At 41.2% G+C, this 23,294-nt stretch overlaps 1 protein-coding gene across 1 annotated transcript in view; it reads right to left on the bottom strand.

The window, feature by feature from the left end:
- Positions 1–23,294, bottom strand: part of AFF2 (AF4/FMR2 family, member 2) — a gene marked incomplete at its 5' end in the record, with an annotated part of 236,281 nt that overhangs the window by 125,336 nt on the left and 87,651 nt on the right. Inside the window, one exon of the mRNA XM_010023482.1 lies at positions 16,268–16,306. Within this exon, the coding sequence (XP_010021784.1) occupies positions 16,268–16,306 (39 nt within the window). The remainder of the gene's footprint in view (positions 1–16,267; positions 16,307–23,294) is intronic.

Genomic DNA, 23,294 nt, shown 5'->3' with positions numbered 1-23,294 from the left:
TCCCATGGTAAATTTATATTCCTTTCCCTATTAACAAGAAGGGAAAGGACAGACAAAAGTGTTATTCAATGAAAATGAATACAGAAATTACTTTAGAGGCCAACGGCAATTGACTATAAACTTTACAACGTATGTTTTCCTTCCTTGTTTTGTTAACATTTGGAAATCCACAAAGGATTTTTCTTTTTCTGTAGAGCGTTTCAATACTCCCTGACTCCCGTATACCTCACACTTTTCAGTACTTTTTCCTAATACTGTAGCTTTTGTAACTAATTACTCATATTCTTTGCTTAGAGCATTTAGAAGACAATAAAAGAATAGCAAATCATGACTGATGTACTTGTTACTCTACCCAATCTTGTGTATGCGAAGAAAAACAATGCTCCATCACAGTAAGAAGGTATCTCAGCTTAGAGGGAAAGTGATCATAGAATCATAGAATAGTTTGGGTTGGAAAGTACCTTAAGATCATATAGTTCCAACCCCCCTGCCATGAGCAGGGACATCACACACTAAACTATGTCGCCCAAGGCTCTGTCCAGCCTGGCCTTGAACACCTCCAGGGCTGGAGCATTCACAACTTCCTTGGGCAACCCATTCCAGTGCCTCACCACCCTCACTGTAAAGAACTTCTTCCTTATATCTAATCTGAACTTCTCCTGTTTAAGTGATGAAGCAACAGCAGCTGAACCCACCACTGGATTCCAATTTAACGAGTCCAACACAATCCTAAAAGTAACCACAGCCTATATAATAGTGTGTCTACACTGTCAAATGATTTAGCTCCCTACTGGATCCTGGGCCCCCAGTGGTCCACACTGTGCATGCAATAGTTAATTCCCAAGACCCTAGGGTAAAACAGGTTGCATGCTCCTCACCAAGGTGGATCAGGATAATTTTCCTTAGGGTCCATCTCAGGGTGTCCAAGACAAGCATATACTGACCAGGAATAATGACACTGAGGTAACTCCTCTTGCCATCCAAGAGAGGCAAGCAGGCATCTTCTCTATTTGCAGAATATTTGGGTTTGTTAACGATAGGCCATAATGGCTGCACGCAAGGACAACATGATCGAAGCTCTGAAGTTTTGCCAAGCACACGCGAGATGATGGGCCATGAGAGGTATTCCTTTTTCCATGAAACTGTTCCTCTGGACAGACCTATTGATGGGTCAGGAACATGGAACTGCCAGGATGGGTCAGACTCATCCCACTCATCTGGGGTGCTGATAGACAGTGGTTGGTGCTGTGTCTTTCACAGAGCACTTCAAGAGCTCCAGAGCAATCATGAGGGTAAAATCCTGATCCTCAATACTTAGTAATTCCCAGCAGTGCTGAGATCCTATCTATTTAATACTGCATCTGGAACTGGATATTCAGTTAACACCAGCTAACGTCAGTTTTAAGAGTCCTAAAAGTTAATGATAGGCCCATAAACATTCAGGTACTTGCAGTCAGGCGTACTAAACCAAATTCCAGAAGGCTAGGCATCCTTCATCTGTCACTCTTAGACATTAGACTCTTAGACTAATGACTTTGTTTCCCAGTACACAGTACCAGGGTCTTGCCGTGGACAGTATGGCCAATGCAGTACCTCTTGTTCTTGGCAGCTTCTACTCCCCACTGAGATGCACAGCCATATCCCTTTGATTTTATTTATTCAAAATGATACTTGTTGGTAACCATCTCCAGGGATGGCACATCTAATTTTCATGAGGGCCCCAAGAGATAGGAAGTATGCACTGAACTGTTAAATGCAACATCACATCCTGGCAGTCCAACACTATAATATAAACAAAGGCACAATAAGTAATAAAAAGCTAATTCTTTCAAAAGTTACTAATACCAACATATAATTTCATCTTTGCAATTTAAAAAACATTGGCAACATTTCTCCAAGTAAATAAGCAACTGTGTTTTGAAACTATTCACTGCTGGCACTTGTTTAAGGGAATCTGGTAATTTGTTCCATCCATCCTGAGCTTCACAAGCAAAAAAGCATGTCTTGAATTGCCTGTTTTCTTCTCTGAAACTTAGGGCTCACACCAAGAGGAGAGAAGAACTATAATTTACAGTTACAAAACAAGACTGCACCTACCCTGAGGCACTCCACTGTGCACATTTATACAATACATTACACCATCTCCTTTACGTTGCCAGATGCAATCATTTCATGCTTTTTTCATACAAAATACAACAGTAAATTATTCAGTCACATGACGAGACCTTATCCTTGTAATTTATTGCAAAATGTATTTAATTTCTGAAGTCACTTACGCTAAGGTAATGAAAAAATAAAATCTCCAAATTCAGCATGAAGCAAAACTGCATTATTAACTACAGAACTTCTTGTTCTTTAGGCTTAGCAAAGAAACTGTTCAAGTTTTACACTGTGCTCCAGGTTTTAGACCCATGTAACCAGCTTATAACACATCCTGACAATAAGATGAAACAGTCTAAAAAATCATCAGGAATTTGACAGCATCAACTTGTGCCAGAAGACACCAGCTTTAGTCCTAAAACAGGAGCATCAATTATCTGCAACAGCATATGGAGAAAATTAAGAAACCAGGTTAGGCAACTTATTTGAGTTTACAGCCGAATTCTTTTGTGTAAGCCATGATTTGCTTTTATTAAAATTGGACTCCAAGTTGCTACTCATCAAATACAAAGAAATAAAGCTACCACACACTGGTGTACAATACACATTGAAATCCTTTACAAAAGCTGGTTTTTTGCCTTCAAAACCAAGACTCTGCCAGATCTCTTTTATTCTGCTTACCACACAAGCAGTATTGCAGCATGGGTTTTCCTGAGCGGGTGTGCCAGGGTAGCACATCTTTTTAATGTTGAGTGTTTCCGTCTTACACGGTCCGATCAGCACCTCAACTGTAACGCCATTAAAACAGCAGTCTGACACTAAGACATGGTAAGCAGCTAGAAAACCTCAAACCTGCCCTTACAGAAGCTGTCTTTTTCCACCATTACATTTTCTTCACCTGTGTGATGCTCTCCCTAAGTGTCCCAGTTGAAAACTTGCTTCTCTCTTGTGTATGAAGAATGCACTCCCCCCTACAGAGGATGATTATCTTCTCAGTGCCTACATCAGAGACTATGACTACTTTGAGGGCAAAGACTGTCTCATTTTTTGTCTTATGCAATGCCTAGGGCAGTGGTGGAACTTCTGAATATTGGCTGGAAATGGGAAACAGTGAGTATTGGCTGGAAAATCCTGAGTTGACAACATAGCCAGCTTGATCAGCATTCAGCAGGCCCTGGACGGACAGAAAACTTCAAACTGAAGCCTGACCACTGGATCCCCTCATTTGGCACCCTGTTTGGTTTCTTTTTAAGGTTAAAAGCTTAGCATGTTTGACCAAAAAAAATACTATGGGTTCTGGCCTGTAAGAAGGAGGAAGAGTCCTTTCTGCCTCTCACACTCAGCCCTTTAAAGAGAAAGACCTAAGCAGCCACCTGAAACCCTACTATGTGACCTGGCATTTATTGTATTAACTTTAGCCTTTGGGGGAAAAAAACCTCAAACCAGACCCCAGACATTTCAGTCTGGATTTTCTTTTCCTCACTTGTGTCTTGAAGCAGGTCTGTTCCTGCATCTGTGTGTCCTGTTAACTATGCCAACACTCCCCTTTGATCCACTCCGGCTAAACTAACAGGTGTAGAAAAAAATGGATGTGTGTTATAGAAGATGTTTTGATACAATGTGTACTTTTTTTGGCATGTCAGCCTTACCCAAATAAGCCAGGTTAAAGAGAAAAGAAAACTAAAGCCAAAACATGCTGAGGTCTTTTTTTGATCTCCCTTAAAGTATGGAGGCTCTGGAGTATTTCTGGTAGACAGATTCCCACTGTCACATGCACGTATTTGATTCCTCGTTTTCCAGCTTGTTCTTTCATAGAGAGCTAATAAGTATGAGGTTGGAAACATTAAATACTCAGAACTGCCATGAAGACATATGACAGCTGAGGTTACTTGGTCCCACATAGAGACCAAGTCTGAAATCAGCATGTTCTGACTATACACCAGATTAATATATCCTCCTCCCATGCCTGCATTTTTTAAAACCTTCTGACAGCAAATGACATCGAAACAAACTAATTCCTAAAAGCTGGGCTGAAAAAGGGCAAAGTCCATAACCTTCCTGTCTCCAAACACTGCACTACTTTTTTTCCCACAGGAAAACCAGCGAGTAGCACACAAAAGCTATAGCGCTAAAATGCAGTAAGTTCGGTGCTCCGGCATTTAAAAATCATGTATCTACATTACTAGACGATGACATGTACTGTCTTTGTTGCTTCTAGATGGCCAAACAGGAATAGCAAACTGTTCATTAGTAATAGTTTATCAGGGGTCATGTGAGCAATCAGGAACAAACCTGGAGCAAGCCCAACAAAAGACCACCCAGTAGACCCAAGGTTGCTGGTAAGGTCTAAGCTATTTGCAACTCCAGCTGGTGTCAAACACTGACAATTACCAGTTATCATACAAAGATGAACTGGAATAAACCTGCCAAAGAACTCCTTTTTTATTTATTTTTTAGTTGGAAGTGCAATCTATTATCATGTTACAAGTAATTACCAACAGCAGTTGTTGATCTCACTTTGCTGGAGAGATACAAAAGCTAGATGCAGTAACAGCGTTCTTTTTGAAGGGTTACTTGTGTTGTAAGTGAAAGACGCTATAAAATGACGATGCTGCTGCAAAGGAGACAGAATGATACATTTAGTCAAATTCCCAGTCTAAGGCTTTTCAAAGCACACAAGCAGCTCCCGTATCCTTTCAAACATGGTAGCTTTCTTGTAGTTTACATTGACCATATTAAGAAAAATGGTAATGAGGACATCATGACAACTTCTTTTAGAATCATAGAATCAGCTAGGTTGGAAAAGACCTTTATGATCACCAAGTCCAACCATTTCCCCAGAACCGCCAAGTCCACCACTAGACCATGTCACCGAGGCTCTCATCTACACTTCCAGGGATGGTGATTCCACCACTCCCTGGGCAGCCTGTTCCAATACCTGATCACCCTCTCTGTGAAGAAATTGTGCCTAATACCCAATCTAAACCCTCCCTGGCACAGCTTGAGGCTGTTACCTTTTTTCCTTTTTTCAACTTACAAACCAGATTTTTATTGATGCAGTCAATCCACATGAGAGACCTAAGCAGGGAGAAGGGTGAGGGGTGAAGCAGCAAGCATTCAAACAACCCAAGAGTCTTGTTTCTCAGTCTGCTGTGGGCCTTTGATGGTGTTAAAATGTTCATGCTGTTTGATAACACCATCTCCTCTCCTAAAATTATTAAGGCAGAAACTAGCTTTTCAGAGGGAGCCAGAGGAACAAGCAGTGACACATTCAGGGCTCATGAGAGGCTTCTACTAAGGATGGGGAAGGGCTGGAGAAGGCACAGGAATGATGATGTGATATCCTCATGGCTTGTTGAGCATGTCCCAGCAATGGTGGCTCGTACAGTTGCACTTCTGGGGTTCTTCTGGTACTGACAACAATGACTTTCAAAAGCACCAATTGCCAAGGAAAAGTGGTGGTAAATACTTTCATGGAAAGAAGCCTCCAGTGAATGCCTCCCTGTTGAACCTGTGCTCTTTGTTTTTGTCTGAACTCAGAAACAAGAAGAGGCTCTCTTCTGTGAGCACCAATTTTCACTGGATTGGCACAGCACTCCTTTTTCAGATAAACTGGCAGCTCAGACCTCGTATTGAAAAGATTATGGGATCAATAGGTTAGAAATTATAAAATAGTGGAATAAGTGGAAAGGGATTAATTGGCTTGATTAAAAAAAAAAATAAAAAAATCACTATTGGGAATGTTCTCCTACGAACCAAACACCAGCGTTTTTTCTGAGTCTCCGAGTATTTTTAAAGGTTACTGTACCTTGGGATATACAAACAACGTAATCTTTAGGAGGGTATACTCATGACAAAGAAATTAATGCACTTCAAAGCCCAAAGGAGCTTTTAACACTCAGTGTTTGTGCAACAAAATCCATCAGGAGATCTCAAAGCACTCCTCACAAGACATCAGCACCTGCCATTTTCTAGCTTGGCTCCAGAGGTGGAATTTGGTCCATGCTTTAAACTGCCTGCTCAAGCAGCAGCAAATACAAGAACATTACACCAGCCTCCCCTTTCTTTTTCCAACCCATGCAAGCCTCCTAAGCCCATGTGTGTCCATGTTCCTGTCTCACACTACAAACTACCAGTAGGTACTATTTCCACCTCACCCCGAACAGTATTTGCTTAGACGTTGCATGGCAATTTTGGAATAGAGGAAATACTTGCTAAGAGCTGTAAACTGTTGAGAACAGGGTTTCTAGTGATGCCCACAGCAGAGCCCTCGCCCTTGGAGCCATGGAAAGCAATACAGAAACACTTGCAGCAGGGAGAATTAACAGTGCGTGCAGAATGTTGAACAAACATAAATCTGGGCACTTAGGTCTGAACTTCAGATTCGTGTCTTTTATCTCTTGCCTCTGAACAATGGTCAACAAACACCTCCATGCCTTGAACTGATAAAACCATTTTCCTTTCTAATGCTATAGCCTGACATTTTCTTCAGCTGACTTCTTCAAGGCTGTGTGCCTGTGTGACGGCTTTTAAATCAGACAGAAATGTGAGAAATTCCTTGGGAAGAAAAAAATAAAGGGCAGAAAAAAGGCAAAAAAATCTAAAAAGCATTCTGGTCAGATTTTCTGGCTATCCAAAGAGACTGTTACACAGCTGACATAAATCAGCGTGGCAGGATCTACAGGCTAATTAAACAAATGTGATAACTTTACTGTGACAATTTGAAAATGCTCAAAGTGCTTCCCATCCACAGTGCATTCTTCTCAAATGTGCATTAAACCCCATGTATTGTATTAAGAAATTGAAAGGAACTTACATATTCAATAAAAAACACAATTATAAGCACAATTTGGAATATATGGCTAAAATAGATTGGAAGTTCATAAGGTTTCTCAGAACATTAAGTTCAATGACACACTTTCTCTAAAGAAATGTGAGAAGATTTCTATAGCAATGGATAAACCACAGTATGTAGCATAATTTTAAATATCTGATTAAGCCTTGCTTTTGCACAATTATAACACAAATAATTCCAGCTGAAAACCTCAATGTATTTTGCTTGCAACTAATGGCAGTGTGGGCAAGGTTCTGCTTTGCCATTTCATGGAAGGAGACACTGTGAAGTGAAGGGCTATCTCAAAGTGATACAGGAAGATTAAAGGTAGGATGTTTTATCTGAGTCTATGTATTCAAACATTTACCGAGAGGATGTTCAAAGAGCTGGGAAGATGAACCCCATCAGTCTCTTACTGGCAGGTGTGAAGTGGTGTGTTCTGAAGACTCTGACGGCTGAAACAATCTCCACAGTGAAGAAGGAAGACACCGTCAGAAACAGCTCCACTGACTGTGCTGTCTGACAGTCTTAAAGCCCACAGATCAATGTCGAGAAAGTAAAGACAGAAACTGCTCCCCTAAAAAGGCAGCTTCCAGAACTTTTCTCCCTACAGAATGTGGAATAACTTGAACTTAAGGCAGATGATAACTGCAAGACTGCCTTCCCATGCCAGGCAGCATCCCCAGACTTTGCGGAGGCTGGCAAGGCTGACAGTGTCACCACATGACTCCTCCAAAGGAGAAGTCCACCTGCTTGTCCAGGGGGTCTCTCAGGAAGAAATACTTCTTGGCCCATAACTCAGCTGGTAGCTGATGCCTGTATTCTTGCATTAAGAAGAGATTAGGAATGACTTGGATTAAATTTGGACTGATGTACATGAAGAAAACGGCAACAAATAGTCCTGATGCCTGCTGAAACAGAACACTACCCCCATCTCCTCTGAGAGAGACAATGAGATTCAAACTTCTAACTTCAGTTTTACTCTAGGTATCATCTTTGTCCTGTCTTTATTTTACTTCTAAGAGCACAAAAGCAGTGAAGCATCAACGGCCACATCATGGTAGGTATATTCAAATCAGTGAAACTGAGCATGTCTCAAGTATCTGGCCCCTTTTTGGTCTTTTTTTTGTTTTTGTAATTTCTCTGGTTCTTTCCTTACATATATATTTTCCAGCCATCAACCAGATCTTTCAGGTTTGGATTGTCATGGCCAGCTGAAACTTCAGAAGAGAATTTCCAAGAGGAGAGCTCTTTCTGAAGATTCATTCAGTTACATGCTCCAGTCCTGTCTTCCCCTGGCCACTGCAAGTCTGTTTTTTCCTAGCTCTGTTTCTCTTGACTAACCACACATGGCCAACTTACCCTTCATGGGCCTCACCAGCTTCTTCAGCAGTGCTGACATACAGGGAGGCATCCTACCAGGACTTACAACCCACAACACTTACCCTCAGGGCTGCAAAAACGGAGCCCTTCCCTTTTGTGCGATAAAGAGCCACAGAAGATGCTACAGGGTTTGTCATTTCAAACCAGAATTGTTTCTAAAGCATACATTCATTTCAGAAAGCCTAACTCGATTTTAATATGTTTTCAATGTCTTCATTCTGTGCCTAAAGCAATTTGTTATGTAGAGTACACATTATTAATCTACTTAAATGAAAGGTAACATTGCTAGCAGTTTAAACACTCCATGCCCATATTTAACAATGTTTCATTTTGACAGGACAAGATGAAATAACAGAAATGATTAATCTGAGACCAAAGCAATATTCTCCTACCTATATTTCAAAACAGGGCTAGGTTTTATTTTTAATACTTTGGCAACAAGATGTGTAAGTGGAGCACAGGAGCTTCAGATGGCTTTTCTGCTTGACTGGACTGCACACTGTGCCAGTAGTTGCTGTTACTGGTCATTTTGGAATCAGCAGCAGTATCCCAGCACAGGCACACAACAGGGGCTGCAGTTCTCATCCGCATTTTAATACAACATAAATCCATGCAGCATCCTTATGGGAGGATACCTGGTACAGCTAGAGCCGAACACTGTAACAGTGCAGAAGTGTTCAGAATTTCCCATCCAGTTCAGCACTCGTGGCCTTTTTTGTTCATGGGAGCATACGAAAGGTCAAAGTGGATGTGACATCCCAGATTCCTTGGGTCTGTTTTCTCTCTCACTTTCAGTAAGAGATAAGGGAGCTACTCTTTATTTACAATGATGAAAAGGGATGGGAAGTTGGGTCCCATGAGTCTGCAAATCTGGAGTAGGAATCTTAGTTTTATGATACTCTCAACTCAGGACCCCATGAGCTCATTTTCCCACATTTTTTTTGTCTCTTTCACTTCAGTTATTTCTGGAAATGCAAAGCTTAGAGGTTTTTTAAAAAGCAGTCTATAAACCCACCCAAACTTTATAGTGACGCAGAAGGTGCACCTGATCTTCTGCAGAAGTAGCAAAACTTACTATCTTTTTCTCCAAGGCAATGACTTTGCTGGAATTACTTTCTTGATTGAAGTGCCTTTTTAAAAAAATATTCATTATATTCTCATAAAATACAATAATTTGTATCGTAACAGAGAACCAAATCAGTGAGGATGCCGTAACATGTTGCAGCACATAGTGGATCATTTCTGAGGTGAGTGTCAATGAGGAAGAGAAAATAAGAGTGGTTGTTTCGGTGCAAAAGAGATGCTGAAGCATTTGGAAAACAGTCAAGAATTAACACTTTTTCCTTTAGTCATTCATTTCTCATGAGAGTGCTTTCATTCTCTTCAGGAGCAGTAAAATGTGTCTGAACTCTTGTGATGTCAGCTCACTTTAAAGTAATTTTAGTAGCAATGGTAAATCTGGCAGTGATAGCCAAATGATATGGTACTACTGAAATCAGCAGTATTTCCATTTGGTAGTACAAAAATGTATGTTAAAATATTATGGTGAAGGAGATACGAAAACAGAACTGAATAGTGAGTTTGAAATAGGTGCACTGCAATCTTTCTCTCTTTTCCTGAATACCTTTTGTAATCTTTTTTTATTGTTACAGTGTAGACATGCTGCAATAGACCCACATAATGATCAGATTTTACATTTCAAAGTTCTTTGCTAAATAATTTCTTTAATACTGCTACAAAAATAAAATCTTTATTTGATAAATTCCTGCACGTTGGAATCAGATTTTGCTTGTCTGTCCTGACAAAGGTCTAATCTTTTGCTCCTTACATGTTGAAGAGGCATTTATCCCTGTAACAGGCAGGTGCAAAACACCTTTCGAGTACAGGAAACACTGCACACCCACATGCATCTGTCAGATCAGACAGTCAACCTTTCCTCCCCGTCATCTCCCCAACAGCATGTAGTATCTTTGTGCTGATCTGGCAGCACAAAGCAGATTTACAGCATATATCTGCATCACAAGTGAACTCCTCTCATACCTAACCTGGGCCATGCCAGCGCTGCAATGGTGCAGCACAAAAAACAAGCCACATAAGCTGAGTACTCGAGCACTGACTCATGCCAACTTCCTCCTCAGCTAGCCTAAAGTCAGCTCTTGACTTTTCTACATTACATACCTTCAAGTTAATATAAACAGCTCTGGGGTAACGCTCTGAATCATCCTGTTCTGCTGTGTTCAAGTGTAGCTCACATTGGCCAAAGCAAACCTCTGGATTAAGGGTCTGCTCTACGCTGTGAAGACCTAAGGTTGCTTCCTCCAGCTCCAATCAAACCTACACTGGGCTGTTCTCAAATGACGCTATCTATTGATTTCTCCATGCCTGCGTGTATATGGTTGGACAGTTCACAAAATGCTGGGAAAAGGCTTCATTTCACCTTCCTGAAATCGTTGCTGAATGCTTCTGATGGTTCTGAGCTGATCACCTACCAAACCAGGTACGAGCTGTTCTCAAAAACTACTCAGCAATTCCTTTTTCTGGGGCAAGTCTACATCTAGACAGTCATCAGAGCAAAGGACTAGCTGCTGCTTTTATGTACACCTAAAGTAATGCAGGGGTAACTCCTTTTTATTTAATAACAGCAGCAGCAATGTAAGTGGAGCTGCTGCCAATTTATACCAGTGTGGGAGGAAGAAGAATCCAATGAACTCAAATGAGATCAGATGTCAGTGGAATTACCCCTTGATTTATTTTGATGTGAGAGCAGCAACTGGTTCTGCCTCCATTGAGAAAATGCTGATAAAAAGCTGAAAATGCAATGGCTTAGAAATTGCTAAGAAATTAATTGGTTTTATCCATCCAAATCTTCATGTACATAAGCAAAGTCTAAAGAAAAAAAAAACCCAAACCAAAACTACAGTTGTAACACTTTGCCTTTTTCAAAACAGGCTATTACCCGTTCCTTACACGCTTCCAAAGGCTGCACACCAGGCGAGGGACAAAGGCCGCAGATGCACATTTACACATGGGTTAACTTTTCAATCCATTTTTTCATTTCAGTAGAAATAATAAATCACCTTATCCTGGAGAAAGAAGCAGCTTGACAGAAAACATACAGTGCTGGGCTATTTTTATAGCACACCTAAGATGTATAGGGATTCATTTATTTACTCAGCTATTTAAAAGTGGCTACTCTTACTCATTCTCTGGACAGCTAAATGCCAGGTTGCTAAGTTACTGTTACTTGACATCATCTCCTCCCCAACGTGTTCCCACAGTTGACAGGTTCACATGATTTACTAGGCCAGTCAGCTCGTTATTCACTTGTCCAATGACGTCTGGATAATCATTTGGAATTCACATCATGTCCTCCTCAGCAAGCCCCCAGATTCCACACAAAAATATTTAAACTGCCCATCAGCTACTAAACACATCTGTAACGACACTGGACAGCGTACCTGTGTTTTTCAAATTACAGTTATTATACTTAGGTTTAGCACTGTTCTTCAATGTTGGTTTGTATTTTAGAAGAGAAAACAATTCCTGAGAGGCAAATAACAGCCTGTATCTGTTACAGTCTAATTTTGCTCTGTGAACAGCTCACCTCAGCTATAGATGACACACATTAAATCCTTTAGTGTTTTCAATTGGCATGAAGAAGGTAATACTACTACACATAATTTGCCCAGTCAAGGGCATCTTCACTTGCTGATCAATTTACATATTCTCCAATGTCATTAGATATTAGCTAGTCATCAGAAGAATAGAAGACTACACAAATTATAGACTTCACTCATTTAACTCCAGTCATTTTATACTAATTACAATCTGAATTATATTTAGTATTTGTTTTGCTTCCAGACTAGAAGGCTTTTAATTAATATCACAGCTGTCCACATAACATCAGAAGTCCATCTAGTTACTTGATGGCTTACTACAGTGTATATGTACCTACAAGAATTCTTTTGTTCCTTCAAGCAGGGACAGATTTTTAGACAGCAGTGCCTGCCCAGATGGTTAGCAACACAGACACGAAAGCTTTATGTGTACAGACCAGAGCCTCACTGCTGCAGGATTACATCTAATCAATTGCCTAAACACCTAGCCCAAAGTTTCAATTTACACCGCAAGTCCTCAAGAACATTTAGTTAAATAAGATTTCCTTCCTTTCTCGTGTAATGTTGTATGCTTATCACCTCTCTGCCCAGCAGTAAACCAATGTGACGGGAGGTCCCTCCTGTGATCATTCTAGGTAGAAACAGGATGGCTGCTGGTTTGCACCGACACACAGCTCTATACTGGGACCAGCACAACATGTCACATAACATGCCATGACAGCAGGGAATGCTGATGGAGCACTGGTACCAGTAGCACAAGTAACAGCATCAAAACACTGGTTTAAAATGTCACTTCTACTGCCCCATTCTCACTTTGTATCACAATGTTTCAACAAACTCATTTTTCAATGGCTGCACATAGCAAGTGACAATGTAATTTAAGTCCATGTTAATAAAATGTGAATTACACACTCATACACTGTTGAGTGCCTGTCTTCCACGTTACCCGCACTTTCAAAGCCATTATGGTAGCTTGAAAAATAAGCCACATTTTGGAACAGAAAACAGTGTATTGACCACCCGTGTATTCACTTTCATCTTTCAATTTGCTATTAGCAACTTTTATGAAATGCAAATCTCCTTTACTACCTTTACAGCTTGGCCTTAGTTATACAAGAGAGATTAATTTTTTATTATTATTATTATCATCATCATCATCATCAACCTTCACAGCCATCCTGGTTAGGAAACCAAAATCAACAGGAGACCAGTCTGCCATTAACCTTTGGTTATAGTATCAGAACAGTCCTTAAAGCATTTACACCAGATGACATAAGTGGCTAAGTGTTTCAGGAAATCTGAAGGACTGTGAAATTTTGTCTCTGAAGACCCAGGGGTCTGAATGGACTTAAGACCTTTCCCCTCTCTCAGCTGGAAATTTTTGACCATAAACTCAATTAAACTTTTTTTTTTCCCTAATAAAAAAAAAAAAAAAAAGAAGAAAAAGAGATTAGGAATTGCAAACCTCTACAATTACAAAACCTATTAATCACATTCAGCTTGAAAAAAGAGCTCTGTAAAATCAGAGGTCACAGATCTTAACATGGTACCTCTTCCTTGTAAAGTCTAGGAAAAAACCCTACAAGAGTTACTGTGTCTTTCTGAGGGGTGAAAATGAATTAAGTCACTTAATCCCCTGATTTAAAAAGAGACAAAAAGCAAACTTCAAGGCATGAAATGATCTCTCTCGAGGGAGATGGGCAGGGCTGGGGCAAGGCAGGCAGCAGCACCTTTTCTCCTGCACTTTGGGGTGCACAGCTCAGGAGTGGACGTGGAACTTGCCAGTTGTCAAGAGTTTGGTTGGTCAAAATGCACATTATTACAGCCCCATCTGTCTACCTTCAGGACCTGTTAATCCCTCTTGTTTATCTCTGCAACATCTATGACAGGATGGAATTGTTAATAGCCTAGTTTTTACATGGGGAAACTGCCATTGGGGAGCCGAGGGCCACACTCCCAAAGGCTCTTCAGAGCCTACATGAAGGGCCCCAAAAGGCCAGAAAGGATCTGTCAGAGCCAGGAACTTAATCCACATTCTCAAAGCACAAATCGCTGCTGAAACCGAGGGTCATCCTTTCACCTGGAGCAGACAGCCTGAATCTCCTGACACAGAGCTTCCATGGGGAGCCTGAAGACTGGATTTTGACCACTGCTGGGCATCACATTCTTTTATTTTCTCTCCGTTGCCTACCAAGTAGAATATGACACTCTGCATGCAGCCAAAACACATTTTCCACTAGCTCATTCTGCATTATAAATTTGAGAAGAACAAAATCACTGACAAAAGTGAGGCACTTCTACTTCCACGTATGCTTCAACCACCGTACGAGGTTGAAAGTCTAATTTAGCTGCCACTGAAGGAAACCAGTTGGGACTGGGGTTTGCAGGGCCTTTGATGGGCAGCCCCAGAAGCGGTTCCGTGATCTGCTGCTTTCATACCTAGCTGTGCATGTGGCAAGGTCCCACACTCCCAGCTCTGTGCCAACCCTGTACCCGGCACATGTGGTCTCATGCACTCAACATCGCTTCTGGCTACGCCTGTGGCTGCGGTGACAGATTTGCTCCACAGCTGGATGGCAAGGCTGGGCACTGCGGGTGCCCCTCCAGGCACCTGCACCCGGCAGTCAAGAAAGATCTGCTGGTTCATCCCCCTTTTCCAGGTGCCCATTACATGCTCTTGCGAGACAGATCACCAGAGACACAGAACCTGCTACATCCCTGCTCTGTCCACCCCAAGATTAACAGCCTGCAGTCATGCAGGACTCTGCAGCTCATCCCCATCCTCCGAAGACAGCAGAGTCCTGCACTGATCACTGCAGGTTTCAGAATAAAACCTGAGACATTCTGACTCTGTTGACTCAAACTGCAGTCATGGGGTAGGAAATAGTATTACCTCCTCTTGATTAGAAAAAGGACATTTCTGCTTCCTGTGATTTATATGCACTCTTCCCACATTAAAACTGTCATCTGGATGATTGATCCCTGAAATTCACAACATCACATTTCCTTTTGACGCTATTTACTGAAGACAACTGCTTTCGCCAGCTAACAAGTCATTCATTCCAACTATAGTAACGAACCTAACTGAAATATATAAACAGGGGAAGAAGACATTTAAAATGTACCAAGTATTTCAAATAGCTTTGCAACATTTTGTTTGCTTCTGCTCCTTTAGCATTCTGTAGGTAGTAAACCCCTGTTCACTTTGAGGGTTGAAACTAGATTTTATTTATTAGCATGCATTTATTGCTCCTGGGTGCACATGTGGATGCACACTCCTCTGGTACTGCAGGTCTGCACACGCATGCTTGCCTGTTGGTTCAACATACTTCCGCAGCAACACTGGTAACTCGTAAGGACATCAACAGCATCCCAAGACAATGTGTGTGCACATAACAGGAGCATGTTTCCCCAAGCTATTTAAGTCTGGACTGCAATGGATCCTGAGAAGCCTATTTTATTTTATAAGCAAGAATAAGTCCCTGTCTTTGCAAGCAAGTTGGCACAATTGTTACACATGACTTCAGGTCTGCATCAGTTGCTCCTAGTGGTAAGAACATGGCCAGCACAAATTGCCACTGAAATTTTATACCCTCTACACCAAAACCCAAGAAGTTCGCTGGCAATCCAAGGAGGTATCTCTGACAGATGAGAGACTCAACCCATGAGGACAAAAACCTAAATTCCAGACAGGGACTGCTGGGTGGCAAACCTGACCTCAGACAAATCTCACTGCCAACAGGGGATGTCACAATTGGGGTGTCTGAGGAAAAGTCTGTCTTAAAGTAATGCAGATTTACATGTACACGATTTGTGCACAGTCCTCTTTACTATATGATCTTGTTGAAATTAAGCCATGCTCAGTTTGGAATGGTTTTAATTTTCTGTATTAAACCACTGACCAGAGCTCCTGGAAAAAGAAATAACTGAGTGTTTAACAAAACCATGAATGATGAGCAACTGCAGTTTAGGGGAAGAAGGAGGAAGACTCCAGGTCAGTCTATGAGTGAGAAAATTAAGGTGACTCCACCTCAGGGTAGGAGAGAAATGTGTCCTGGAGAGACTCACAAAGATTAAGAGCTTAAAAACCCCAGGAGCATGTGTAAATCCTGACTGGGATGAGCTGACACATGCAGAGTATGAGGTGAATTAACCTTACTCACTAAGGAGCATCCTGGGCCTACCACTTGCCTGTGTACTTTTAATACAGACCCACTAAAATGTTATTATTTACCTACAGTGCTAAAGACAGCCATATAATTCTTCTCCCTGAAAGATGAAATAACAGCACTATAGTTATACAGAAGATACAAAAGCAAAGGGTATTACTCACCCGTAATATGTCTTCCACACAGCTGGAGTCATTGGGAACCTAGGTGTAAAGAAAGAAAGAAATGTTTAGTCAGGTGCTGGATGCAACGTTCAGTGACTACAACCACAGAGGTGAACAGGTAACAAGCCTCTGTCTGAAGACTGCTGTATACATGCTTGCTGTCTACCAGATTTTCCAGTTCAGATCAACATAAATCATCAGCAGGATCCATTCTGCCAAAAGTTGGGGTTTTTTTCTTCCACGCTGCTTTGTGCTACTAACAACACTTCTGAAGCAATAAAGCGCTCCGATTTCCTCACAGTTGAGGACCGGCATTGGAATTGCCTGAAACTTCTGTATTGAAGAAGATCCCGCTGCTACTCCTATCGGCAGCCTTCAAAGAGAAGGCAAGGTTTGGTTTAACTTGCTGCACACTGCAGCAAAGGACAGAGGTGACAGCAGTTAGAAGAAAGCTGTTATCAACTATCTTATCCTACAGCTTAATAGGCTACCAGCCAACGCAGCTCTTAAAACTTAAATACATACTGTAGTAAAATACTGGTTGGACTGTAAGGGCGGCTGCTGATTTTGTTGTCTCTCACTTCATCAGCCTGTTGCAGGTTAATTATCCTCTGAAGACTCAACAGCACAGGGGAATCCCCCTCAAGAGGCTTGACAGATACTCCTTCTCCCCTTAGAAAGTTGCAGTACGCACACAACCATACCCATGCACGCACAGAGTGCTGCCCTTAACATGTTCCAATTGAAAATACTCATTTAAATGGTAGTGGCAGCATTTGCCACAATCTCTCATTCCAAGGACATGAAAGAGCTTGAAACCTCTAAATACTGTGAACAATTACATAAATAACAGGCGGACCCGTTTGTACAACCAGTCTGTAGCACTTGTAAGTAGTTGTGACAGGCTCTTATCACAGGGGTACAGCAGAAGAGGAAGAAACAATATTCAGGAAGGTACCAAAAACCAGGTAAGCACTTCATGAATATTCAGTGAGACTTTTCTGCCTGACACTTCACTGTATTGCCTTTGGTATCTAGTTTGGTAAAAGACACTCATGACTAAACTTAATCCCTGTCATCCTAATCTGCTATAGAGCTTAACCAAAAGCACTGACCATGGCTTTCCTCCTGTATTTCAGCCAGCAGTAAGCTGCAAGAATAAATCCACACAGCTACAAAAGCCAAAGACCAGAATGACCTATTGGATCACCAAGTTCATGCTCTGTTAAAGTAGCACATTTTCCCTGTATCTTCTTCTACTGTCGTTAGTCTGACTAGGGAAATGGGTCTTCCATCCTTTCCCTTAATAAAATATGGAGCAGTGCTGTAAACTATTCAGCCCTTCTTTGTGATAAATGTTAAAATTTTGCTTTCAGTGTCACCTCAGCCTTTCTGTGGAGCTCTTCCCACTATTCATTGCTTCCCTTCGTATTTACACCATGCACAGACATGCAGAACTTCACTTTTCTCAAACGATGTATGTTGAACTTTTACCTTCTTTCCTGACACAAATTTTCTATCCCTGTGGCTTATTTCATCACTGTTCTCTGAATTTCCAACAGTTCATCAATATGCTGGTAAAGAAGTACTCAACTGAATATTGAGTACACTACAGGGATATTAGTGATTTTTATCTCCTTCAGCAGCTATAGATTAATTTTCCATAATATCACTTTAAAACAGTCAACTGACCAGAAAAAAGAGCCTTACCTTTTGTCCCCAGTTTCTACTTTGCTCAAATTCTACCTAACATAGCTTGAGAACTTCCAGTGGATGGTCAGCATTAACTGCAATAGGCATGCAGCCCACCCTCTTACTGAACAACTTAATATTCCAGTACTTCACTGGCCTTCCTTCATCCACCAGCGTTTCACTTAAATCACTTTTCTCCCTCTCAATACTTGTAAATTCTGTGCTGATCTGTTTTCCATACCTCATACCAACTCTCCATTCAGTGAAGAATAGTTAACTTTAAGATTAGCAAGCACCAGTATTACTCCACTGTGCAGTGGGATAGTGGGAGTACATGTGTCTCTAATACACTTCTGAATTTTTTCATTGAAAAATTAGTATGTTGGAGTACAAGAAAACAAAACAAATACTCCCCCCATCAGTTTGCACACCAACCACAAAACCTCTCACAGCAGTAACAGGAGCAGCCCAAAATCCACCCGAGTGAGTCAAGACTGGGAAGAGTGAGAGCTGCAGAGATACAGCAGTCCTCTCTTTATTTAACACCCCTCCCTACCACTGCACATGCCATTTCCAATGGTTAACCAAGATACCATGTGTATTCTTTTGTTTAGAAACGTCTTAATTGTCATAATCATGTCCCTGACTGTTAATACAGGGCAGAGCATGTTTTTACTTGTTTCACAGTCCTCTTGCAATTCACAGCCCTTTTTAAGTTTATGTTACTTCAGAACTAATGATGATAATAACAATAAACATACCATTTTACTTTAATAAAGCCCACTATATATTATGCAATCACAACCAGCTCCTGCTGGTAGCACTTGCTAGTAACTTTAAATGCTTATGCATCAATTTTAATTGTGTTAATGGCAAAGAAGATTTTAATGGCTTGACAGAACTTTTGTTCCCTTTGGCATTGCTTTGTTTTGAATCACTGGTATTAATGCAAGATGTCAAAGTGCTGTGATTGTCATCTAGGGAGATCCAAGTAGGAGCTAGCACAAAGAGGAAAACATTTAGATTGATGCAAACATTAAAAGAATAATTATTACAACATAGCTATCAGAGAGAAGATCAATGTAAGAGTCTTTCAGTACATTACTATTAATGGATTTCTAAAGAAATGAGACCATTTTTCTCAATTCATGCTACAGCTGCACATTCTAAGAGACTGAAAGGACCAGATCTATTAGAAACTTGGTCTATCCTGGAAAAAAAAAAACCAAACTAGAAAGCAACCTTCTGACCTTTCAAAGTGTGAATCAAAAATTGCAAGTTTAATTGCCCATGAACACTCGCATTCAGCTAACAAGTGCAAGCAGGCCCCCATGGCACACCATGGCATCCACGCAGATTCATCAGGACAGAATGAAACAGAGCAGATACAATATTAATCACCTTCTCCAGTGCTAGTGCTATAACAAACTGTTACTACAACTGCCGTTAATAAGATGCCATGCTCCTGCTGTAGTTTAGCGGAGACGGGACATCCATCCCATCCTACTGCTTTCCTAATCTAATAAATATCAAGTGGTTTAGGACCCACTGTGTGGTTCTCCACCCCTCTCCTCTTCAGCTTTCATCAGTAACCTTCTAAAAAGGAGGTCACAGGTCGCATTTGTGCACGTTTTTGGTGCTTTTCTTCCTTTGTGAGCAGCATGGTCTAACTCAGCTAAAAGGAAAGATTCCAGAAATTTGGCTTCCATAAGACTGCGCACTTGCATTTCACATTATGAGCTCTTCTCTCAGCTGGCAGTGCATTCGTGAATCCCAGGCTGAAGAACAGCAAATATTACCTAAGCTGCAGATAGACATCTTGAGGTAATAAAACTTCAATCAAAACAAAAACAATTCAGAACAGCTATATGCTACAAGGAACTCATCTTCCAGTTTCATTTTAATCTGGCAAAGCTCTTTTGCATCAAAACACTTCATGTTTAGTTTAAATGCTGCTTGCTAAAAGAAGGGACAGGTCAGATGATCAAAATATTCCATCTAATACAAGTCAGTATTAAGAGAGTCTTTTCACATTTCGGACTCACAAGAGAACAGAACAGAACTTAAATGATGTGGAACCAAAGGTTTAATGTATGGCTTGGGTGGCTCAGTGCTAAACTTTAAAGGGAGTGAAAGAGGTCAGAAATCTAAGAGTAAGGGAATAGTAGCCTTTAATGTTATGCAGATCAAATGACATTGGGTAAATGGTTATAATATCTGATGAGTCATGTTGATCTAACCTTCCATTTATTCATTCAACAGTTCCTTGACCACTCTTACCTCCTGGACAATTTATAACCTGGATGAGATCAGATTTTGTTTTTGTAGCACAGAAAACTCTTGTAAGTCTCTTTTCCCTTGTAATTGACATCCAACAGCAGGCATTTCTCAGAAATGATAGCAACAAAATCTTCCAACAGACCTGTCAGAACAGTTCTGAAAATTCAAATGTAGAGTCAGAAAGCAGAAATACACAACGAATAATGTCCTTGCCAGAACTGACCGACTACATTCTCAACTGGATAAACTCCGAATAATCCCTCTGGCTTTACTGATGCACATTTGGCATTCAACAAGTAATTGCTTCTTCCTATCTTTATTTTACTGGAAAAATAAATGTAGCATGTTAAATGAACGTAGGAACCACTCAGATTTCTTGCATATGAGCACCTGTGTGCTTACACATCAAGAGCTCAGCTTTCATTGTCATCTCCTTTATCAAGGAATCTATTTCGACTCCAGGGAGGTGAAGCTCATCCTACTGTTTACTCCTTCGAACACAAATTGATTTTACACTTGCTAGCATGAAAAGATCATGTGCATGAGCCTTGATTGATCATTTCCAGTGTGTACTACACAATGATAAGAGGAAAACACTTAGAAAACCAGAAGCAGACTGTCCTGGGTTCAGCTGTAACAGTTATTTTTCTCCTCCTTAGTAGCTGGTGCAGAGCTGTGTTTTTGACTTTCAGTCTGGGAACAACGCTGATAACACCGATGGTTTTAGTTGTTGCTCAGTAATGTTTACTCTGACCAAGGACTTTCTCAGTCTCATGCTCTGCCAGGGAGGAGGGGAAGCCGGGAGGAAGCAGAGACAGGACACCTGACCCAAACTGGCCAAAGGGGTATTCCATACCACAGCACGTCATGCCCAGCTGCTGGGGTCGGGCTGGGTATTGGTTGACAGGTGTGAGCAATTGTATTGTGCATCACTTGTGTTTATTGTTTTCTTTTCCTTTTCCCCTTTTAGTTTTATATTCCCCCCCCCCCCCCCCTTGTTATTTCCCTTATCATCATTATTGTTATTGGTGGTAGCAGCAGCGGTTTGTATTATACCTGTTACTGGACTGTTCTTATCTCAACCCATGGGAGTTTGTTACATTCTTCCGATTCTCCCCCTCATCCCTCCGGGAGCGGGAGTAGGAAGAAGGGTGGGGAGTGAGCGAGCGGCTGCGTGGTTCTGAGTTACTGGCTGGGCATAAACCATGATACAGCCAAACTAGGACTGTCTGCAGAAGCCTCATCCTACGAATGCCTCCAGCTTCTGCCAGGCTTCCTATTAACAGAGGTTCCAGCAGGGTTTCCAGATACAAGACGTTGGACTAGATGACCTCTGAATGTGCTTCCAACCTATGTGAACCTACGATTCAATTTCTGCAATATGCTCACTACAAATCTAAGAAGATCCAATACTTTACCTGCACTTGAATGGAGGATAGAGCCATGCCTTTCCAGCATCAGCTCTCAGTATGACCTTGCTTGCTCAGGCTTCATTTCCCCTTCTCAGCCATTCCCTACGTGTCTTCTCGACCTGCTGCATTTCAGACTGCAGCCTGATCCTTAGCTGCCATCTGACTACACATTTCTCCTCCTGAGGAAGACTGTATTTGAGGTACAACACTGCTCAGAGCCCACTGTTCAACCCTCTTGGGTTGTTTCACAGTTCATGCTGTTGTCTCTTTCCTAGCTCGCTAATATTTCATCCCCAAAGGGTCATTCATGTTAAAGACACCTGAAATAGATGTCAAATTAATCTCACTAGCTGGGAGGATCTTGGCTCTTCCTTACTAACTTTAGTGCAAACATGTGAGAATGGGAGCAGCAAAAGAGCAAGGAAGGAATATTGCAACCTGAGTGGTATTTTTTTTTCTGATATATTTGATATTCATGAGATTATCACCACCATATGTAAGGACTGTATGTTTGGGCTCCAGAGGAAACTGAATGAAGTCAAACATGGTGGTATTAAAAAAACCCAACACCACCCCCCCCCCCCAACCAAATTATATTTCTCTCTTGGTATTCAAATACATACATGTGCTTTTCACAGGGCTATTAATTCTCAAGGGAGCCATTTGTGGGTCCCAAATAATGCATATCCACTGTTTTCTTTTAGTACCTCCACCATCCTTGAAACAGAATTCCATGAGAAGACTACATTTCCCATTATTTCAACCCCAAAAATATCTCCTGGGGCTTATTAAAAGGTCTGTGAAAATATATACGTTAGATATATATAAAAAATTAAGAGAGAATGAAAAACTTTTGCCTAAAACAAAATAGAGCTGTTCCACTGCTCCCCCTCAATTCAAATACTGCAGAAGCAGCTGTGTCAAATATGCATTCAGGGTAGAACCTGAAAACACGGAAAAGTTTCAAGGAGTGGGTCAAGTTAATTCATTTGTTAAGCTGGGACAGCCTGGGCTGCGGTCAGTGCTGCTCTTTCAGCAGTGGATGGAGAAGTTTATGCCTCTTCCCTTGAGTAAACCACATTAGTGAGGAAAAACAACTTACTAGTGTGGTCCAAAACATGACTGAATCAGACTCCTGCTGACTTTAGTGAACTTGCCAAACGGTCTCTAGATCAGAAGCCAGAACTGCCACAATGGGTACCTTTAGTTTCATACAAAAGCCAATGACTCCAATATGCTCCTCTCCAGTCACCTGGAGCCAGACAGAATGGTGCCATTACACCAGGTTGGGACACTTGGGTGCTAGCCCACAAATCATAAGGTCCCTACAAGGAACTCGGCTTACAATGACCTCCCTGTCAGATCAACCCCAACTGCAAGGACAATGTTTTTTTCACTGGCATTTAGTTCTGCTACAGCAACTTTTAAACTAGACTGACCTGGATGTGACAATTACATTTTTCTTGTTCTTCCCAGTGCATGCTGTATTTAGCCCATGTTTTCTTTTTCATTTCTTTGATGTTTTCTTTTAACAATACCATTTCAATGTTGATCAGCATGAAACAGTCTCCATGAAAGCACAATATGCTGATGTTCAATTTAAACTCAATGGTTCTTCATTATTTTCATGCAGTAAATTGCCA

Source organism: Nestor notabilis, unplaced genomic scaffold, assembly GCF_000696875.1.
Source record: "Nestor notabilis isolate BGI_N333 unplaced genomic scaffold, ASM69687v1 scaffold2461, whole genome shotgun sequence".
NCBI lineage: Eukaryota > Metazoa > Chordata > Aves > Psittaciformes > Psittacidae > Nestor > Nestor notabilis.
This window is presented reverse-complemented; position numbering and strand designations above follow the sequence as displayed.